Source organism: Peromyscus maniculatus, chromosome 7 (assembly GCF_049852395.1).
Source record: "Peromyscus maniculatus bairdii isolate BWxNUB_F1_BW_parent chromosome 7, HU_Pman_BW_mat_3.1, whole genome shotgun sequence".
In the NCBI taxonomy this organism is placed as follows: domain Eukaryota; kingdom Metazoa; phylum Chordata; class Mammalia; order Rodentia; family Cricetidae; genus Peromyscus; species Peromyscus maniculatus.
The window spans coordinates 95,393,563-95,409,107 of NC_134858.1; the positions used below are offsets into that span (position 1 = coordinate 95,393,563).

Consider the following 15,545-nt stretch of genomic DNA (forward strand, 5'->3'; position numbering starts at 1 on the left):
AGATCTCAAAATCTTGGGCTCCAAGCCTGAACCTATGGATGGATATGACTTCTGGGTTCTAGAACAGGGCAGAGTGTATATGGCATGTAGAAAGGTATAGTGGGTAGCTGCTCTGTCTATAACCTTGAAGCACCGCCCCTAGAGATGCAGCAGGAAACTGCTCCACCTGCCTATGACCTTGAAGTACATGTCTCTGGGGTATGGCCTGGCATACCCTTAAGATTTGAGTTGCATGTAGGCAGCTCTCTTTGCTCCATTGTGGGACTTGGATGTGAGACTGATCCAGGCAGCTAGAATAGTGTTCCAGAACCTGTATCAATTTTGTTCTGTACAGTGAGTTTTTCTCTTTAATAAATCCTTTGCCCTTTAAACAGACTCCATAGATTTCTCGATATAGAAAGGCTATGAATACTTGTGGCCTGGTGGTGGATTGTGATAGAAAAACAGCAATGGTGACTCTGTCACCCATCTCCATGCAGTCCTGTGGTGATGTTGTGTTTCCCAATATATTGTGCACCCTAATAAACTTATCTGGGGTCAGAGAACAGAACAGCCACTAGATATAGAGGCCAGAAAATGGTGGCACACACGCTTTTAATCCTAGCATTCTGGAGGCAGAGATCTATCCAGATCTCTGTGAGTTCAAAGCCACACTGGAAACAGTCAGGCATGGTGACTCATGCCTTTAATTCCAAGAAGTGATAGCCACACTGGAAATAGCCAAGCATGGTGACTCATGCCTTTAATCCCAGGAAGTGATAGCAGGAAGCAGAAAGGCATATAAGGCATAAAAACCAGGAACTAGGTTGGTTAAGCTTTTAGGCTTTTGAACAGCAATTCAGCTAAGATCCATTTGGATGAGGACACAGAGGCTTCCAGTCTGAGGAAATGAGATCAGATGAGAAATTGGCAAGGTGAGGTTAGCTGTGGCTGGTTCTGTCTCTCTGATCTTCCAGTGTTCACCCCAACACCTAGCTAGACATTCATTATCACTGTGTCCTGGGCAAACTATATAATCCAATTTAACCCCAGTCCCTCCTACAAAATAGAGATGATAATGATGTCTATTTCAGAGGATCGCTGTAAAACTTAAATGACACAGTGTGTGAAATATAGTGTGTAGTACAGAGTAACAATAAGACTTGACCAATTTCCAGTACTGTTGTGTGCAGGTTGTCATCTGTGTAAGGATACAAGACCAAGGGGACACAGAGGGGGTGCAATGGACCTCTTTCTCTCCACTTGCTACACCGTCTGCTGTGGAGCGGGGTAGTGTCCTTCTGTAAGAAGGAAGACATGTTCCCAATTTGCTGTGCTGGCAGCACTCCTGCCATTATTTCTTACTTCATCGTTTGCATTTTGTCTTCTTTTCATATAGCACTATCATTAATGCAGAGTCCCAGGAATCATGGGATTGCTACATTCAAAGGCTTCTCTCACACTGTCTCCTAGTGGGATGTTCAAGCAGCTTATTCTGAGATACCACATCTCTCCTCCTGGGGCTTCCAACCCTGGTGTACCAGCACCTTCCCAGTTTTAGCACTGATAATCCCACATCCTAGGATGCTCTTCAGCTCTGGGAAACTAGGGTGGTTTGGTTTTCTAAATGCCTCTTCAACCTGCTGCTCAAGAATGGGCATGAGCACCAACTGTCCTTAAACATGAATCTGTCCTAAGTAGGATTTATCCAGAGTCTTCTCTTTACAAAGATCCTGAGTAAGGTGATGCTTGCCTGTTATATTAACAGCACACAAGAAGCTGAGGCAGGAAGATTTCTAATTCAAAGCCAGCCTGAGCTATATGGTGAGATCCTGTTTCACAAAGCCAAGAGTGCCTGGGGAGACCTGGGTAAGTTTACTGCTGGATTCTGTTTCAGCTCCTCAACCCCTTCCCTGCTTTCTCCCCAAGTCAGACGCAGATCCTAGGCCCTCGGGATACACTTGATTCATATGAAACCCACACCCTCTTTCTTCCCAGGCTGATCTGTTCTACTGCATCCTAGCTCTGAATTCCTCACAGTCCCTGATGCAGGCCTTTTACTTTCCTCTGCTGCTTTCCCGCTCAGTAGCCTACCCTAGCCCATTCAATAGAGAAAGGTATTAAGTTAATGTCAGCACACTCTCTTGATCCAGACACCACTGAGGTGATGTTGAGTCCCAGGGTTGGCCACAGAACAGGAGAGGGAGATGGGAATTGGCCATCCAAATGAAGTTCACTGGGACTGAGCTGCCATAGAGCAAATTTACAAACAGCCTTCCCAAGAGAAATGAAAAGACAAAACACAAAAGTGCCCAGTGACAGGGGCTACATAGACAGGCAGCGTCAGAGACCCAGGGAATAAATTGGTGGGGAAGGAAAGAGGGGAATGCAGGAGGAAAGGTTTGGATGAATTTGTTCCAGATAAGACAAAAAGTCAAGGCAAGACCACAAGCACCTGCACAGCACAGGTCTGGAATGCTCTCCCTCTCTCCTGGCAGCATCTCCTCCATGGCAAGCGTCATCCATGATCTCCTTAGTAGGATAAATATGCTCCCCTCAACATCCCTGCCCCCACACACAAGAAGGCAAAGGCTTCATGTACTAGGATTTGTGAATGGACTCCCACTGGAGCAAAGACCTGCCTCCTACATTGACAGTCATCAGCAGGCAAGAAAGAGAAATTAAAATTATGGAAATGAACAGCTGGGGTGAGCACAATATGTCTTGTGGAAGTGGCCAGGAGGAGTCCCCAGACATGCCCCTCCCTCTCATACCAATCCCACTCAAGGCTGGAAGCTGCTAGAAGGTTGAGAGAAAAAGAAAGAGCAGAGGCAAATGTGTCCTTCACCCCACAGTGATGGTACATGGGGACTTGCTCTCCCAGCCTGTTTGGTAGGACCTCCAAGCTCCCACAGAACAAGGCCATGGGTATAGCCACTGTAAGGGGCTTTGCTGCTCCTGCAGGACCACAGATGGACAGGACCTTCCCTTGCCATCTGCTCTGGAGATCACAGGTGTCACCTTGGCCAGGTCTTCCATCTTATTTACAGTCTGCTGTTCCCATTACCCATCAATTGTTTTAATTTTAAAGCAACTTCTATATTACTCCTGTGTAAATCTGAGTGCCTTTAGATCAGTTATTGCGGTGACAATGAAAAGCTGGTCACAGGGAAGGAGGCCTGGGGATCTGAGGACTTGGGCATAGTCCTCCCCTACAGGTGCAGACAGCTGTGGGAATGTGAGTCCCTCAACTTTCCTGTCTAATCTGAAGCCACTGGCTGCCATGAAATTGGCAATCACAGTTTGTATCGGCCAACTGTTTGAGGATACAATCTCAAACTATCACTGAAAGAACACTTCTGTTTTCATTCACTTTTAAAATGAAACCTGAGTTATGCTTATTTAAGACAGTTATTTCACACAGTTGACCATGGAAGAATTATTTTCTTAAAATAGTGAAAATTATTAAAAAATGACCTACGTAGCCCCAAGTAAAGAAATGACTAAATAAATGTTTGTGTGATACATATTTATGCTAGCAAGCAAGTCTGCATAACTCAATCAGCTTAGGAAGTAGCTGTAAGCAGTAAAAACACAGAGACTCAGAACTGTAAAAGCTATGACCCCAATTCACTTTAAAAACATAAATCCATGTAAAATTTGTAGTTTTTCTTGATAATGGGTGCATTTGACTTTCTTCTTTTATTTTTTCATGTATACTCAGACAAACATTTAGTTTATGTTTTCCTGACTTATTCTAGATTTTAACTCTGTGAGGTCTGAGGAAGTAGCCCCAGTGGTGGACTCTAGATAGGTCTGAACCCAGTTCTTGGCAGGGAGGGAAAAGATCTAACCTAGGGCTGAAGCCAGTCACTACTTAGCCCAGGGACATATTGCTGGGTGTCCTTTTCGAATTCACAGCCTCCTTTTCCATTAATTATTAATGCATACATACATTTATGTTGCCAACATTAGATGTTAGAATGCCACAGGGCAACATGGACTGAAGGTGGCTGGGGTCCTGCAGCCTTTCCTGAGGACACCAGATGAGGCCAACCCTCTAGATGAGGTTGATGATCTACTGTGTCCCTTGTATCCCATCACAGAGCTCTTGACTGACTTGGGCTTCTGTAAGCCACTGAAACATTATTTGCTTGTATTTTTTTTTTTTGAGGTAGGATTCTTAAAAAACTCAATGGGTGTTTAAAAGGAAAATGCCAGAAATGAATAGCAGTAATACTTACCGTGATAGACACTGGCCTAACCAAAATACAACAGGATGCTATGAAAACTTTGGTTTGATGTTGTCTATAAAAGGCTCCGTGGTAGAGCTTGGTCCTGCTTCACCAAAGGAAGAGCCTGTCATATAGAGGAGGTGGTGGTGATGATTTGAACCCCCAAACTAAGTTTCTTCTTGTAATGATCAGAAAAAGGAAAAAAAAAAAAGAAGTCATAAGGGAAGAACCTAGCATGAGATTGACATTTAGTAATGCTGTGTCTGATGCCATGCAGATCTTTTAGAGCCAGAAAGAGCAGCCTGCAACAATGGACAATGGAGAGAGTGGAGAGAAGGTGAGGCCTGCGGCCAGAGAGCCTGGATGTGGGGAGTTCACAAAATTTCCTAAAGTCCCCCACTTTCTTACTTGAAAAACAGAATCATAATAGATGTCCCCCTGCTTCCCAGGCTGGTGAGAATTAAATTGTAATAGATTGAATGGCAGACACACATGTGTGTATGTGTGCATTTATAATAAAGGGGCATGTGGTTTGCAATTCTTTGAAAATGTAGCTCTCAATAGATTATTCCACAGGGATAAATTATGGGTAGAATGTGAGGACATTTATTCCCGGATAGCTGATATTTATTTATGGAGTTATATACAATCTTCAAACTATATAATTTAGCTGGTTGCTCCCACACCACCATGCCACTGAGGAATCAAAACAACCGTCTGATTGGGTGACTGTATCAAGCCTTAGAACAGACTCTAGAGTTATGTTTCTCCTTTCCTTTATCATCATCATCCCAGATTATAATTGCACCATTGTAATCAACCAAAAAGGAAGCAAACACTTGCAGCTTATTGATGATAACAAGAATCACAATTACTCTGATGACTCTCATCATTACCACTGCTATGACTAACACAACTATGATTTATTGGGCACTTTCTGGCTGCCAGACAGGGCTCTAGGCACTTTTCATTAATATCTAATTATATCCACATATTAATCCCCGGAGTAGGTGCTGTGAATGCCTCCATTATAAACATTCCCGTGGAAGAGTTTAGTGACAACACCGGGATTACAAAGTTAGCAAGTGCAGAGCCTAGATGCAAAAACATGTCTGTCTGGTGGGGGACAGAAGCCAGCAAAAATAGACGAATGCAGCTGATTCCCCTCTTTGGTGGAATTTAAAGAATGCTGATATCAGATGTAGAGAATATAATGGTGGTCCCCAGAGGCTGGAGAGGTTGAGGGGATGTTGGTTGGAGGATACACAACTTTAGTGTAATAGAAATAGTACATTAAGAGATCTCCTGTAGAGCAAGGTGACTATAGTTTGCGATAATATATATACTCTTGGCAAAGGGCTGGCTGTGATAGCCGATCACTAAAGGAGGACAGCTATGCATCTCAGTTTCTTTTCTGTCCCTGCAATAAAATACTCTGACAAAAGCAATTTAAAGGAGAGAGACCCACAGTTCCAGGTTAACAGTCCATCTTGCACTGAAATCACAGTGGCAGGAGCTTGATCCAGTGGTCTACGTGACATCCGTAGTCAGGAAACAGAGCAAACTGTGTACTTGTGTTCTTCATCTCCCTCTCTCCTTTTTATTCAGTTCAGGGTTTAGCCCAGGAAATGGTGCCACCCTCCTACTTCAGGTATCTCAGTTAAGAAAATCCCTCATAGGCAAGTTCAAAGATCCATCTCCCAGGTGATTCTAGGTTTTGTCAATTTGACAACACTAATCATCACACTACATGAGGTAATATATTTGCCACTTATTTAATTGAAATATTCTACACTATGTTGATATGATTTTAAACTTAAAAATTTAAAGCATACAATGATGTCCATCAATCTAAAAATAACAGAAATAAGAAATGCTATGACCTCTGCTTTCCCTGCTTACTATAAGATACCATGGCCAAATGAACCTTTGATGTTGTCTGCCACTAGGCTCCTATTGAGCCCTAGGTGGGTGCCAGGCCCCTGGACAGGCCCACAGATAGGAAGGAAGGTGACAGGCAGACATTGAACTGAATAGGAAGAGAAATGGAGTTAACCACGAAAGAAAGAGCAGTCCTTGCCACAGCCAGCACTGGAAGCAGCTAATCAAACCAGGTCAAATCATATTCCAGACAATTTTCTGGGCAGCCTTCTGAGGCTCACCCAGCCCACAAAGCCGGCCAATTATGCTTGATCACCCTCTGCAGCCCTGTTCTTACAAGAGACAAGTCCAGACTAGCCCAATGTAGACAAATGAGTAGTAGTTCTATTATCTCTGAAAGGCAATCTAATTCCCTTCAAATTTAAAAGTCTCCACAGTTTCCAAACAGGCCTCAGTGGGGCACATGTAGAAATTAATAAGTTCGTGGTGCACCCAGCTTGCTTTCATTATCATTTTTTTTTGTCTTGCAATGGATGGGATTTCCATTGTTACTTGAGGATTTTTCTATGTCTGATTATTGAAGAAGGTCAAGTCTACAGAGCTAAGACTCTGAGTTGAGAAGTGAGTCAAGCAAGTTTCATAGAACTGGCTAAGGCCTCATGGAAGTTTTGCTGCTCCATTCAAAGCAAGATCACAGGGACAGGCAAATCAGTGTCCTACAGGAGACAGGCTCCTGTCTCTGCCTCAAGTTCACCTTGAATGCTGGGCAAGTTGCTTCACCTCAATGCCAACCAGGCATTTCCTCTGTGAAATGAGCATGTATAAAAGGCTGCAGATTTTGAAACTCCAATTTATTAAACACCCACCACATTTGGAACATGCGGTATAGACATTCTTTAAATTTCATCCTAACAGAAAGCCTGGAAAGCCTGCATCATTCACAGATGATGTTATTAAAGATGATACAATCAGCTACTCCACCATACTGTCACCAAATCACCATTAGAGTGAGCAATGTGGGAGCCAGAAAAGAAGGACTGAGATGGTGTGAATAGGAATACAAAGTCCTACATTTTTTTAAAAAGCAATCAAATGTGATTCAGGAGCTTGGAAATATTTGACCAATTAATTGTACTATTGAAAATACATCCACCAGTAGACACAGAAAGGCAAATGTGTTATAACAAAATAGAAATGGAAATAGGTACAATAATTGTCAATAGGAAAAAAATAAAGTCTAGCACATTCATTAGGATATTTATAGTGTTAATGTCATTTAAAAAATAACAGTAACCTTCAATTCTAATATAGATGCAAGGTGCATAATAATTTTAACAAGTAATAGAAATATGACTGAAATGCTAATGGTCTCTAGTGGTGGGAAGATGTACCCTTTATGCTTTTTGTGTGTACTTCACAGGGCTTCCCATGTTTTCTATAGTAAATGCTTCTCTTTTTATTGAAATGAATATTGCTTATAATAGCATATAATTCTAAGTTACTTTCTAACAGAATTTTTATAGAAGATTCTTTTTTTTTTCTAAAAATCCTAAAAGGTAGGAGAACATAAGAGAAATAAAGTAAAAAACAATGATTTAAAGGGAATGCCACTCAAAGGGGAAGAAAATGTGTAGGGAGAAGGCAGGAAAAGTGACCCTTAATTCAGGAGTACTTGATAAGGGGGACCAAATCTCCAGTTGACATGGAGGGTGATGAAGCTGGCAGATATAAATTTTTCAATTTTATGAGAATGATAGGGATCTGAAATAAATCTTCAGTATTTTCTTTTTAAGATAAATGTTTTAAAATAAATACCCATAGCTGGATGGATGGCTAGTGTCTGTGTCCTGTCTTACAGCTGGCCATAAATAATACTAAGAAAAATAGCTTTGACCATAGTAAAAAGTACCTTTATTTTTTACTCTTAAGAGCTTGGCAGATTATATTTTTGATGCATTAAGCCAGATTTTTTTAAGGCAGCTGCAAAAATAACAGGTGGAGTGTAGAAATTGTCTCTGGTTGGAAATAGCTACTCAGGGCTTGGCTGAGAGGCAAATCTTAGTTTCAAAACATGCCTGAACAACTGCGAGAGCAAATCTGATAAAATACAAATTCAAGTTTAAGGCACTTGATGAGGCTTCAACTTAAGAAATTTTCTGATGAATCCTCAGATGAATTTTTTAATTGTCTGTCAGCCCTAATAAATGAGGAAGCTAAGGAATCTGATGCGCATATAAACTCTCAAATATCAGATTTGCTTGGATTTAAATTTCTCTTTATTGTGTCCTCTCTGTTTGAGAGTGGGTCACTTTGATGAAGACCTCAATTCTTTGCTCATAACCAGACAAAAAGAGGATTCCATTAGGGGTAGGAATAACAAATAGTCGGACACATTGCTCTCCTTTGAACTCCTCAGCCTCCCAGCACCACAATGACTGAAGAGCACTCTGTTGCTTCCTGGGAATTGGCCAGCAGTTCACTCTGTTATGCTTGAAAGAGAGGTCAGCCACCAGACAGGGAGGGGAAAGACTAAGCATACACTGTGAGATGAAGGGCCGGGAGGAAGCTGGGGTTCACACTCGGATGAAAGAGGCAGTCAACTGAGTGTTAGGATACAAACTTATGATCCTAGCACTCAAATGGCTATGGCCAGGGACCACAGGTTTGAGGACAGCCTGGACTCTATACTGAATTTCAGGCCAGCCCAGATAGACTTTGCTTCCAGAGAATGAAGGAAGGGAAGGAGGGAGGGAGGGAGGGAGGGAGAGAGGGAGGGAGGGAGGGAGGGAGGGAGGGAGAGAGGGACTCAGTTCTCTCTCTATCTGAGATCTGATTCATTGAGATTAATCAGAATCTTGCATTTTATGATCAATCTGCCAGTTTCTAAATGTCATATCTATTTTTAAAGCATATGTTGAAAGCCAAACCAAACATTTCCATGACCCAAACATAGTATTTTGCTTGGTATTTGCTTCAAAAATCTTATTTCGAGGCATGGCTAAAGGTGTTGGTTAACCTCACTGCCATATTACTTAGGTCCAGAAGAGTGTGAGGCAGATTATTTCTAGGCTGCCAAAGAAGAGTAGGGGTGGAACTTCATCCTTTGTAGAAAAAAAATGGCATGAGAGTTGTTCTTCGAAGTGTCATTTGCTTGGAGGATGTTTGGAAGATGTTTGAAGATTCCCCAACCTTAACCATCCTGGAAATCACAGTTAGGTGCCCTTGGTAGTTATCATTCTATATAAAATAAAGATGAAGTCTTATGAGAGTCTTTCCCCCTCTGTAAGAAAGCTTATGGGCTTACCTTCACATCACACTGAGTTTAACCCAGCCCATCACTCCTGCCATCATAATCTTCTGTAATGAATAAAAGGCCTTCACAGAGCATCTCTCTTTAAAGTGGGAAAGAGTCATTTTTTTCCCTGCCCAAGTAGCTCATAATGTAGCAGACAAACTGTCAGAAGAAATAGACTTCAGCATGGTGAAAACCCCTGCCTGGCACCCATCGATCATAAAGCAATCTTCTAGAGGTCTTGAAAACCTTCATTAAATTTCCTGTCTATCTCTTGACAGTTATAAAATGTTAACAATATTCCTCGAGATTCAGGCATCCTCAGACATTCTTTGTCTAAGGCCTCCTACCCATGCCATTGCCCAATTCCTTGGCTTTACTGAAATCCATGGAACAGATGATAGTGTAGTATCCTACACACACTTTCTGCGGTAGGACTTTTGCAGGAGGTCAGGGTGAGAGCACTAATGGCCTTGAAGACAGTGAGAAAGCTTTCTAGCCAAAAGACACAAAGAGCATCTGCCTTTAGATTCCTCCTGTAAAAGCCACACTCATGACAAAGCTCAAGGACATGATCTCATCTGGCCTTTAGTAAGTATTTTTGTATATTTTTTTATTTCCCCCTTTCTTGCCAATCTACCAAGATACAAGTCCCTGTGTGGTATGTAGGTGGTGGAGACAGTAGTTGCCACATTTTATGATGTCTATGGACCATCTCTTTAGGAGCAAAATTCCCCCAAGGAGTTTCACTAGTCCATCTCCTCCAACTCCACAGGTCAGTTCAGCAATTTATCACCTCTTAAAAGAAGGAAAATTGGCATATGGCACGTGTCTTTAATCCTAGCATTTGGAGGGCAGAGACAGAGGTAGACTAATCTCTGTGAGTTCAAGGCCAGGCTGGTCTACATAGCAAGTTCCTGGATAGTTAGAGATACATAGAGAGACCCTGTCTCAAAAAATGAAACAAATCAAAACCACCAAAACAACAAAAACAAACACACAAAAAAGGAATGTGTATCTTCCACTGGAATAAATGTGAAGGAGAATAACCATAAAGAGACAAAGAGTCCACATTAGCAATGAGAAGATACACACAGCATGAAAAGCACAGGTCTTCTGCACACAGGGTGGCAACAGTAGCTTTTAGATCCTAGCTGGGCGTAGTGGAGGTTCCATATCAGAGGCCTCCAGAGCAAGCCTAGCCCAAGCACACTAAGAAATCGATCATCTTACCTGCAAAAGGCACTGGGGCATCTTTATCCAGGGCTACCAGTGGAGGGTCCAAAATGATGGTGTCATTGTTCTCAGTTATGACTCCATGGTAGGATGTCTCGATCCATGGCTTGTGTTTGTTTACTAGAAAGTAAAACAAAAAGATCATCATTTCTCTATCAATGTTTCATATTTGCCCCATCATAGAATCATATCCAGCTACCTAGGTCATAAAACACATTAGCCCACTTGATATGTAGAGAAGCTTCAGAGATGTGCATTGACCTCCTAATGATTCACCCAGGCCCACATAAGGTAAGGGGTAACATCACTAGAGATGAATATTATTAAGTTAAAATTTCTAATGTTACCTAGTAATAGGTGATTCTGAATTAAAATCTGTTATCAGTCAACAAACCAGCAGATTATACTGTGTGTGCTGGGAATTCTGACCTCAACTTAACTGGATCCATCCACAGATGCCATTAGTAGGTTAACACACATGCACAGATAAACATAAATGCACAAGTCCCAATATATAGGTCAATATGCAACAAACACTGAGTGTTTTCCGATCATTTAAAGACTAGTCAACTGGTGTAAGTTATACATCAATTAAAATTGCTCTTCAATAAATTGACCAGCTCAAATCATACATCATCTAATGAACAACTGATATACTTAAACATATATCTAAAATGACAAAGACTTAATGCCAGTACACCTAAAAGGTCGGTTGCAGTGCTGATCTCCAGTACCTCAATATTTGTCTGTATTTAGAAAGAAATCTTTACAGCAGTAATCTATTTAAAATGGGGCTACTGGGGTATATCTTCAATGATTGACTGGTGTCCATATTAAAAGGGACATTTTCATGCAGAGACAGCCAATCATGCAAGAAACACACCATGGAAGATTGGAGCTGCCCTGAGGAAATAACTCCTTTGGTAAAGTGCTTACTGAATAAGCATTAAGACATATTTGATGCCCAGCTCTTAAGCAAAATGCTAGGCATGGAGGTCAATGCTTATAATCCCAGAGCTAGGGAGGTAGAGACAGGTGAATTCCTGGGACTTGCTGGACACTCAACCTATAATCAAGTACCAGATCCTAATGAAAGACCCTGGCAAGTAAAAAATAAAATCAAATAACAAGATGGGCAGTTCCTGAGGGATGACATTCAACCTTGACCACTGACTTCCTCTGATAGGAGACATGTACAAGCACCATGAAAACACACACACACACACACACACACACACACACACACACACACACACACACACACACTTGTGCTTCTACTAGCCACTAGGTACTATCTAGGATGGGAACTTCAACCTGATCATTCCCCAGAGTACAGATGTACAGTTGAAACATGATCTTACAACATCTTTATTTTAGATGTCAAACATGTAAAGTGTGACACAGTACATATCCATTTTTCTAAAATTATTTAGTTTATGGCACTGTGTAGGAACACTACCAAGCAATTGTAATACACTAACAAGGACCAACAATGGCTAGAAGCTTGAGATAAGATGTGACAAGTTTTTGTATGTTCACATGTAGACATCTCTGGTGAATATCCAACTTCTGCCATTCACTCACTCATCATCTGGTGAGTGTTGCTTAATTTTTGTTCTGGCTCCTTATGATGCCATTTAGATATCTACACAGGTATTTTAGCTCATCTCCCAAGAAAAGACCCTACCCTCTCCAATCAACACTCCACATAAGCATCAAGAGTAGTCTTTGCATTGTGAACTTCTTGATTTCTTTTAATTCCCCAACATACATCTTCAGGACTAAGAAGACAAAGCAGATATTTTAAAAAGCAAAATAACATATTAAACTAATATGACCAACCCTCACACTCTACTCCAAAGAGTCAAAGTTGTGGTCATATATGTTCCTCACAGTAACCCATGAAATAGGGGGGATCCTTGTAAAAATGGTAAAGAAAAATGCTTCTACAAAGAGTGACATCTCAAGAGGACTACATGTTTATGTTTCATAATGGGCAAGAAAAATAAAACTTTTAGCACCTCACCATATACCATAAATATTTACAAACACCAAAAACATACATTATTTCATGCATATAACACTTGTATTGCAGAACACTGTCTTCATAGCATAACAGCTATATCCATCTAAATGAAAGCATCTGCAAATACCCTCAGAGTTCTTCATGTTGGGTCTACTGAGGTTGCCTAATAGGAGGTATGTCATTAGACCCTCACCAAAGATTCCTATTCCCTCATATAACCCCTCTCAGTGGCATGTGATTCTGCCCTAGCTCCATGTGCTCTCCAAAGGTGCTATAGTAGAGAATGGAAGACTAAATGAAGGGGATATTTCATCTATGCAACCATGAAGAAGTCTTCATCTGTGCTGAGGTGAGACTTTTTGGTGACACGATGGTTTGGGGGTCACACACAACTATAAATACCCCCTCAGTTACACTGCTGCAAGTAAGCTCAATAAATCCATTAGTTCACCAGGTTAGATTTGAATAGAATCTTTACTTTGACCTGTCATTGGTGCCCCACCTAGGGTGAGCAGGTGTTTGTTCACAGCTCTTCAGCGAAAGTTCACGGAATGCCACATTACTGTAATGGATTATACAAAGTTTTCAGTAGCCATGGAAAGTCAAGGGCTTAGAGAATTGAGATTAATTCTGTTGCCCCTTTCCTTTTCCAATCCATCGTCCATCAAAAGTTCTTTTAAGAGCTGTCCCGGGATTGGTGGAGAACCACACCCTGAATCACCGCCATCTTCTTTCTCACCCATTCTCCAGCAGTCACAAACCAACTGAGTGGCAGTCTGCTGGAGCAGGGATTTATATATGCCCAGCTAGTCTCAAGTCTAAGCCCCTGAGATCCACTTTTGCTGACTGAATCTTGCTCAGAGCAAAGAGCAGCTCTGCCCACTTCAGGTATGCATGGGGCAGCAGGCTCATCCATTCTTACATTTTGTCGCTCAGACCTGCACTTCATTATAGACTCTGTAAGAATTACAGTCATCCTGGGCTGTCCCTATCCTATTTGCTCTTTCATTAGCCATCAACACAAATGCAATGTAAATAATTTGCAGCTGTTGGGAGAAACAATTAATCTCCTTTCTCCTTAATTAAACCTAGGGGCCTATTCATTAGAAACGTGTATAGAGCAGACACCAGGAGCTCAGCCAGGGTATCTAATCCATTGTGCCACCCAGCTCAGTGCAGGCAATGTTCCTGGTTTCAACTCTGGCTTAGTCATTTCTGGATGGTATTAGGTGAGTCAAGAAGCATCTCAGAGTTTCAATGCTTTCAACTAACAAGATACAGGTGATGATATCACGAAGATATCTCATCACGCAAATATCCCCTGCTGGGTTCATAACATCTGTCTTTTTGTTATTCACACTCACCTTGCCTTCTGGGCAGTGACAGCTTCTTCATGAAAGGGGGGTTTATAGAATAACTTTAAAGCCAAGGCTGCCCCCACATCAGTGAAGGCTGACTTCCTTCGACCTCCATGCTTGCCTCCTTTGATTCCGCTGCAGTGAGTCAGGTGTCTACTTAATTTTAGGCATTTCCTAAATACAGGTTCTTTAATCCCCCTTTACATGTATTACTTATTTTGTGTATGTACATGTGTGAGCATGCATGTGGTACATATGTGTAGGTCAGAGCACAACAGAGAGAACATCAGTTCTCTCCTTCCACCGCCCGAGTAGTGTGGATCAAACTCAGGTTCTCACGTTTGGAAGCAAGAACCTTTTCTCACTGAGCCACCTTACCAGCCAGTGCTCATTAATTCTTACAACAACCACAGTGGTAAGAACGTGTTTCTCATTTCACAGCAGAGGAGCTGAGGCCCAAAACGGTTTAACTGTCCTATTTGGAAAATAAGAATGTGAACCTTGTCTGAAGTTGTCTTACTTCTCTCCCACATTCTAACTTCCTCAATTTTTTTTCAAGGTTGATGAATGTTTTCTTTTTGATACATAAACAAAAATAATGTCTATGCTTTGTCTATGAGCCAATTCTTAGGGTTATAAACCCAAAACTTAAATGTATAATTTAACTTAACCATAGTGTGGTGGTTTAATGAGAATGCTTCCCATAGGCTCATTTGTTTGAATAGTTGGTCTCTGGTTGGTAGAACTGCTTGGGAAGGATTAGGAGGTGTGGCTTTCTTGGAGGAAGTATGTCACTGGAGACAGGCTTTGAGATTTCAAAAGACTCATGCTACTCTAGTATGTTTGTTTGCTCTCTCTCTCTCTCTCTCTCTCTCTCTCTCTCTCTCTCTCTCTCTCTCTGTCTCTCCCTCTCCTTCTCCATCTCCCTCCCTCTCCCTCCCTCCCTCCTTGCTGATCAAGATGTAACCTCACAGCTGGGTGGTGGTGATACACACCTTTAATCCCAGCACTCAAGGGGCAGAGGCAGGTGGATCTCTGAGTTTGAGGATAGCCTGGTCTACAGAGTGAGTTCTAAGATAGCCAGGGCTACACAGACAAACCCTGTGTCATAAAATATTAAAATAAAATATGTAAGCCCAGCTGTTTCTGCCACCATCACAGACTCGAACCCCCTGAAACTGTAAGCCCAAATTAAATACTTTCTTATAAATTGCCTTAGTTATGGCGCCTTATCACACAAATAGAAAAGTAACTAAGTCAGAGCTAAGACAAGTATTGCAAAAGAATTTATTTTTCTTAGTGGTTCAGTGGTTAGTCCAAGAATAGCATCCATTCCATGGAAATCAAGTGAATTTCTTACTCTTTCACTATGTGAGTGACACTTCATTAAACTTGTATCATACTGTAAGTAGCCTCCTTTGCAGCTATTTTTGTTGCATGAACTTAATGATTGTCTTGTAATGAATTGGGGCTTCCCCACTACTTAGTGGTGTATAAGCTTTTAAATAATTCCATCCTCACTCACTCCCTATTTATAA

At 41.5% G+C, this 15,545-nt stretch overlaps 1 protein-coding gene across 5 annotated transcripts in view; it reads right to left on the bottom strand.

Moving 5' to 3' along the window:
• The window catches only part of Clstn2 (calsyntenin 2), a 594,115-nt gene that overhangs the window by 353,452 nt on the left and 225,118 nt on the right, over positions 1–15,545 (bottom strand). For all 5 annotated transcript variants that reach the window (XM_006975155.4, XM_015994073.3, XM_076576877.1 and 2 more), the window contains exon 2: positions 10,621–10,743. In XM_006975155.4, coding sequence (XP_006975217.2) covers positions 10,621–10,743 — 123 coding nt within the window. The remainder of the gene's footprint in view (positions 1–10,620; positions 10,744–15,545) is intronic.